This window comes from Talpa europaea (assembly GCF_964194135.1).
Source record: "Talpa europaea genome assembly, chromosome: 15".
NCBI lineage: Eukaryota > Metazoa > Chordata > Mammalia > Eulipotyphla > Talpidae > Talpa > Talpa europaea.
The window spans coordinates 20,193,587-20,201,182 of NC_140083.1; the positions used below are offsets into that span (position 1 = coordinate 20,193,587).

Below are 7,596 nucleotides of genomic sequence, written 5' to 3' on the forward strand. Positions count from 1 at the left end.
CTCACATAACAGTTAGCATGCCAGTGGCTACTATAACAATACAATTCTTACTACTTTCTTCAAAAACAAAACTCAGCATGATATTTTCAAATTGTATTCTAAAAGATGACATGATTGCATACAATATAACTAAAAATTGAAGCTATGATGGCAATTTAGTAATCTACAAAAAAGACATGTCAGGAGTAAACTAAAAGATGTATAGAAAAAGCAAAACAAAATGATAGAAAATATATTTCATAAACGCTCCTGTAAATCACATGTAAGTTGTAAATTTAGGGATTCCTATCCTATACAATTTCAAACTACGTAGAAAATTAGGAAAATTAAAAATGAACACTAGGCAAATTGCCAAGATTTAGATGTTTTAATTAAGTTTTTTTCTGTTTCTCTTTTCCACTAAAGCATGTTTCTGTCTCCAAATCCGTTAAAGAGATTGAGAAAATAATAAAAATATTTAAAAATTAAAATGACCTTGTGGGAAAATATTAATTATAGTCACAACATGCAAATAACCACATCCAACAGTAATGTACCTAGCTTCAGTTTTTTGAATCATATTTTATCATCAAAAATACATTTCAACTCATTTTAGACCTTTGCTTAGCTATCAGTATAATTTATGTGCTTGTGAAAAAAAATACAGAGAATGGAAAATGTAGGCAATGACACAATATCCGCATTAGGGAAGAAATTAATATCTTTTAGAAAATGTATGATCATCACACAGACACATGGTGAAAAACTGAAAGGCAACAAAAGAATACACAATAAAAATTAAGTTTCAGGGCCTCCCGGGTGGCGCAGTGGTTGAGCGCTGGGTTGCCAAGCTGCCCGCAGCCTCTGCAGCATCAGTTCAATCCCCGGCTGCCAGGAGAGGATGATCTCTCCATCTGCCATGGCGCACAGACCTCTCCTGCTGCTCGCTACTCCCCTTAGCAGTGTACTTCATCAGTCTGCCTGTTCTGTTCCCCGCTCTGGCTCTGGTGAATTCTCTCACCCACCCGCACTTCTGACTGTACCCAGTGCTTGTATGAATGAATAAAATAAATCTTTAAAAAAATAAAATTAAATTTAAAAAATAAAAATTAAGTTTCATCCAATTGCAATCCACAAACTGCACTTTTAGAAATAACTAGACAACGGCTTCTTGCATAGTTTTATGAAGTTTTCCATGAGAAACAAAAACTACCCAGAAATAATTTCCCATTTTTACATAAATATATATTGATATATATATGTTCTACACGAATATAAATGTCACCACTGTGTGCGTGTGTGTGTGTGTGTGAGTGTGAACCTAGATTATGAAATACAAAATATTACCATTCTGAACCTGGCTTGTTTCAAAACATTTTTTTTTTAATTGTCTTTTTTTTTTTTAAGATTTATTTTATTTATTTATACAAGCACTGGGTACAGTCAGAAGCGTAGGAGGGTGAGAGAATTCACCAGAGCCAGAGCGGGGAACAGAACAGGCAGATTGAAGAAGTACACTGCTAAGGGGAGCAGCGAGTGGCAGGAGAGGTCTGCGTGCCATGTGGGACCCTCGCCCGGTGACCGGGGATCGAACCGGCGCTGCAGAGGCTACGGGCAGCTTCACAACCCAGCGCTCAACCGCTGCACCACTGGGGAGGACCTCAAAACATTTCTTGATGATTTTTTCCATGTCAGCACAGTCAACTCTACTGTTTCTGAAAAATACATACCTGATTATTACACAGATGTACATTTAACTTTTTAGTAGTTACAATAACATTGCAAAGAATGCCTTTGCATGAACATAAATATATATTTTTTTGTAGATGGAGAGTGTATCTATGGATAAATTCATAGAAGTGAAATTCTGAGTCAAAGAATATTATTTTAATAAATGTTATTAAATTACTCTCAAGGATTTATACCCACTTACATTTTCACCAAGAAAATGGGGAACATTGCATTCTCTTTCCCCATAGTGATTGGACTTTAAACTGTTGATAACAAACCTTTCCATGCTAATAATTCTTATCTAATCACTACCAATTACATAAGTTTTTCAGATGTGACTACAATATGATGTGCTAATTCTCTAATAATCCTAAATTGTGATAGCATTAATAATCTTTTCAAAAGGTGGTAGTTAATATCTAAACTTAGTACTATTAAGAATGTAAAATCCTCATTCTTAATCCTCTTTAAAATGTGTAGAAACATTTACGTGTAGTTACCTTGTTACAACATTAACTTTCTTTTCATAGTTTGCTTAAATGATACAAGGATTCATAAGTAGAAATGTAGCACTATGGTACTCTGATGCACAGAACCCCTCAATTACAAACCAAACACCTTCCCAAATTATCAAGAGAAAACAATGAATAATTTAAAATCCCTTTAATTCACTTTCGAAAAAATGGAAAAAATGCTTGGTATGTAGCTTTGGTGACCATTAGATGGTGACTACTTTTGATTTTACATTACAAAATATGGGTACTGCATCTGCAGGATGGAAAAAGTCACGTCTTTGAGAGAGCATAAAATATGATTTATTAATATTATTTTCCACAGCAATTTATTGACTACAAATATACACTTAAGATAATTGTTAAATTTTATTTCTCTGATCAAATGTATCAAGTATTTCCAATTTTTTAAAAAAAACTTATTTATAATTTTAATTACCTGAGGTTTGGCTTCTAAAAGCTAATTGAAAAAGTGCTAAAAAATAATGAATATATGTAAATGCACTGCACCAGAACAAAGAATAATTAATATTGACAATTCTAGATAGTTTACATGTGGTATTCTTGATAAAATATAAAAGCTAAGTGCCATAATTTGTTTTGTGTAGGGATTCCTGCAGACTAATCTTGAATGAGTTACTACTGCCATCAAGTGTTAGAATTCATTCTTTTCAAGTCACACAAATGCACAAAATAAACCATTAAGTTTGCAGTGTGTTCTCAACATAAGGTTCTGCATAACATAAAGCAAGGTATAACCAATGTCATCATATATGGCACTTATCAGAATTTCAAAATGCAACAATGTCATTAAAATCAGCCAAAATTATGACTAGTTAATAAGGCATATTATACTAAATTTACATGAAATATGTGGCACACAGACTCTCAGGTCATGCCTCTGTGATTTTCCATCTCATAGTATTCATGCTTTTGCATAATGCTCTCCTCTTGAAAAATTTTAGGACCTGGGCCTAAGGTGATGGATGTTGCAAATTCCCACTGTCAAGTTTATAACTATAATACAGGTGTGTGTGTGTGTGTGTGTGTGTGTGTTCATTGTGCTAGAAAGCACTACAGAGGCCCTCTTGGCTGATCTGAGCAGTCATGTTGAAGCAGCCCATGGCAGGGAAGTGAGGTCAGTCTCTAAGAATTGCTCTTGGCTGGGCCTTTCTGGTGGCACAAGGGGTTAAGCACAACACTGTGATGCTATCCGCAGCCTCTGCATCACAAGGTCGACCCCCAGCCAGCCAGGGAGCAACCTACATGGCACAGCAGACCTCTCCGGTCTCGCCCACTGCTCCACTCAGCAGTGTATTTCAGTTCATCTGCCTGTTCTGTTCCCCACTCTGTCTCTGGTAAATCCTCTCACTGCTCCCTCACCCTCACCCCCACACCTCTGACCTGTACCCCAGCTCTTGTATGCATAAATAAATAAATCTTCTAAAAAAATTGCTCTTGAAACCTAGAACCTGTGGGTGACCTCTAAACACTGAAGATATTCTCCAGGCAATAGGCAGATCCCTTAGTCATACAGGCACAAGGAAATGAATTCTGCCAAAAACATGAAAGTCTTGGGAACAGAGCTTCTTGAATTAAGTCCTTGGATGATAACCCAAACCAGTCAGATGCCTTGATCACAGCCTCAAGAGAGGCTAAGGACCCAAAGGACCCAACTAAGCTGTTCCTGGACCCGTGACACCAGGAAGCTCTGGACTAACATAACAAATGGTTGTTCTTTTAAGTCACTTAGTGGGAATTTGTTGTGCAAAAATAGAAAACAAATACAATTTATTAAAAGGTGATAAGTATGTTGTATTTTAGCACTGAATAAGAGCATTTTATTTTGCAGTTTTTAAAAACTACAGGCCAATTAAAAATTTTTTAAAAACCTTTCATTGCATTTCTGATGACTGTGTTTAACAAAATATGGTAGCAATTTTGGGGGGTGATTTGCTATAGGTGAATAATTTGCCAATTCATTGATAAAACTAAAAATCACAAATTACACTTTGCTGCTTGAGAAGAGGAAGGGTAGAGCAAGACGATATAGTGTCAATGAATTTAAAAGGAAGGATGAATGTGAAAGATCTATCTCTCACCCCAGGGAAAGTATATGCAGCCAAAATTATTTGTGTAAAGCTCACATCAACAGATCAAAAAATGATATCCTAATTACCTGTGAGTTCATCTTTTTTAAAACAAAGAAGAAACAGGCAAATTTCACTACAGCATAGTTTCATTCTTAAGAACCCATAGTAGGGCCTCCCCTGGTGGCGCAGCAGTTGAGCGCTGGGCTGCGAAGCTGCCCGCAGCCTCTGTAGCGCCAGTTCGATCCCCGGCTGCTCCCCGGCCACCGGAGGAGGGTCCCACATGGCGCGCAGACCCCTCCTGCCGTCCGCTGATCCCCTTAGCAGTGCATTTTGTCGTTTTGTCTGTTCTGTTCCCCGCTCTGGCTCTGGTGAATTCTCTCACCCTCCTGCACTTCTGACTGTACCCAGTGCTTGTGTAAAATAAATAAATAAATCTTAAAAAAAAAAAAGAACCTATGGTAATGCTACATTCTGGTAATGAATGCAGTGAATGGACATTTGCGTAGCGAATGGACATTTGCATGGCATTTTAATTAGAAAACTGCTTTTTCACACAGATTTCATTTATTCATTTAGAGTGCGATTTAGAGAGAGTGGTCAGTAGAGTGTAGCAACGCTATCAAGAATTTCGGCTCTGGAGTCAGACATGCCTAAGTTTAAATATTAACCCTGAAGTTCATCAGCCCCATGATTTAGGCAATTTACCCGCTCAACATCCTACTCTGGGAGGCAGAAATGATCCCTACCTCTTGGGGTAGGGGAGAGCATCAGGTGTCACGAGCCCACCTCCCCGGGCCAACGCAGTAAGCCTTCGCGTCCTTGATAACGTTCCCGGCAGTTCCAGGGCGCACTGGACATAAGCCAAGGCGGGCGCCCACTTCTCTGACCCTAGCAGCTTCCTCATAACCCCCTCCATCTCCCCAAAGATGTAGGCTATGTGCTGTTTTCCAATCTACCCACTCTCTACCCACTCTCCTATCCACCCACTCTCACAAGCTGTTCTGGGGTTCTCCCACCTGCCCCTTTCAGTGGGGTTAGGCCGAATGTCCATCTCCTACATTCTCGCATGTTAGACTAGCACAAAGGGTTCAAATAAACTGTTACAGACGTTGCTTGCATTGGGCAGCATAACCCCTAGTCCCCCCTGGCTTGGCCTCTCTCAAAAACTGCGTCACAAGCCCCAGGCGAATGTTCACTGGGTACCTGGTTCTGGCCAGAACCTGGCCCCCACGCAGAGAGGGAACGATCTCCATCCTAATTGGCTGTTGCCCAGGGCAACCCAGGACGCGGTGGGCACGAGGGGGCTCCGGCCGGTATTTAAAGGCCGCCGCTGCCCGCACCACCTCAGTCGGGCCAGGACGGCGACGGGGAAGCACCTAGGTTGTGAAAGGGAGCAGCCAGGTACGCGCGACCCCTGCTGCCCCGCCGCAGCCCGTGCCTCCGCCGAGGCGGGTGTGTGTGCGTGGCACCTGGGAGCGGGTCCCACTGCGCGTCGCCCACCAACACCTTCCTCCCGCACCATCCTTACCCAGCCCCAGTTCCACCCAGCCCACCTGGGCGAGACAACCCTGGTGCGAAGGACAGAGATTCCGACGGAAGAGCGAGTGCGCAAGCAAGGGAGGGAAGAAAAGGGGGCCTCCTGGAGAGGCGGGCGCGCCACCCCAGCGGCGGACACGTGGCGCTGCGTGCAGACAGTCGGGGTGCCCAAGCTCTCCAGGCCGTCGCATCTGACCAAAGTCGAGGCCAGCTTCCAGAACACCGGGGCTCGCTGAACCATGACCGAGACCCTGGACACCAGGGAGGACCCCCTCAACCTGGGCGGCGGCTGGGCATCCTCGGCCCACTTGGGCACCTGGTCTTCCTGCCACCGAAGGCACAGAGGCGCCCCGATTTACAAGCGGCGGTACCGCTATGGCCCCAAGGCCGACTATGAGCCCCCGAGGAAGCAGCCAAGACAACAGCACGGCCCTGGCCCTTGGTTCCAACCACCCCGACGGCCCTCTTGGGACGTGTACTCCAACTGGAGGCCCTGGGGAGGGCCCTGGCGCCCACCTCCGTTGGGGTTCCGGAAGCCCCCCCGTCCGGTGCAGCTGATCCGGGTGTATGGCCTGCACCCCTTCTGCCTGTGCTGCTGCTCCTGCTTGCGCGGGCCCTGGATCCCCGGCTGGGCGCGGCCCCCCGGATGGAAGAAGCGCTGGGGGCGCAGGGGCCGCGGGCTGCGCCGCCATCCTCGCCGCTCCTGCCCCAGGAGCCCGCCCGTGGATCTGAGCACGCTGCTGCGGCCCGTCAACCTGTACGGGTGGCGGGCGCCGGGCATGCGGGCGCCGCGCAACACCACCCAGTTCATCATGAACCAGATCTACGAGGACATGCGGCAGCAGGAGGAGCTGGAGCGCCAGCAGGGGGCGCTGCGCGAGCAGCAGGCCCAGGGCGATGGCGGCTCCCCGACGGGCGCCTTTCCCGGAAACGAGTCCCCCAGCGGCGGCGAGGAAGAGGCGGACCTGCCCGAAACGTTGTACAGCTTCGTGGAGAATCCCTCGCTGGTCTTCAGCCCTGACCCCGACGAGGAAAACTCGTCTCCCATCCCACAGCTGGCGGAGGAAGAGGAGAAAAACGAGAAGTGTGAGGAGGGGTGTGAGGTGGAGTGTGAGGCGGTGTCTGAGGAGGAGCCTGAGGAGGTGTCTGAGGAGGAGCCTGAGGAGGAGTCTGAGGAGGAGCCTGAGGAAGAGTCTGAGGAGGAGTCTGAGGAGGAGGAATATGGCGGGGAAGGAGCAGAGGCTGACCAAGTGGACATGGAAGAGGCTGACTATGTGCAGGAGGGGCAGGAAGGCGAGGGTGATGAGGAGGAGTTAGACCAGGGCCTGGAGGAGGGAGAGCCGAGAGAGGAAGAAAATCATTTACCTCTGGAAATGCCTTTGTCCTTCCTCATTGGGGCTGAAGAAGAGAGAGAGAACTTTCTAACCTGCGCTTATTTAAGCCCGGAACGGATGCTCCCCAAAGGGCCGCAGGAAGGTCTCCTCACGGCACAGGACATGAACTGTTAGACCTCAGGAAAGGGACTGAGGAATGGGATGGAACTGACTTGAGGCAAAAGTAGATTATCAACTTGTTAAAAAGTGAGTTCCAGTAATAAAGCTACCTCTGCAGCCCCTTCTTCGGCCATTATAAAATGTTTGAAAATCGTTGTGTTTGTGTATGACTGGGGGTGGGGAGAGGAAGCTTTCCAATCCCAGTATACGTGGAAACGATTAAATACCAAATATTTTGTGACTACACTTTGA

General features: G+C 45.3%; 1 protein-coding gene across 1 annotated transcript; it reads left to right on the forward strand.

Moving 5' to 3' along the window:
• Positions 1-6,090: 6,090 nt before the first annotated feature.
• CCER1 (coiled-coil glutamate rich protein 1) lies at positions 6,091-7,359 on the forward strand (the record flags this gene model as incomplete). The annotated part of the gene is made up of 1 exon (XM_084255967.1): positions 6,091-7,359. The coding sequence occupies one exon, from the start codon at positions 6,091-6,093 to the stop codon at positions 7,357-7,359; it is 1,269 nt and encodes a 422-aa protein (XP_084112093.1).
• Positions 7,360-7,596: the final 237 nt, after the last annotated feature.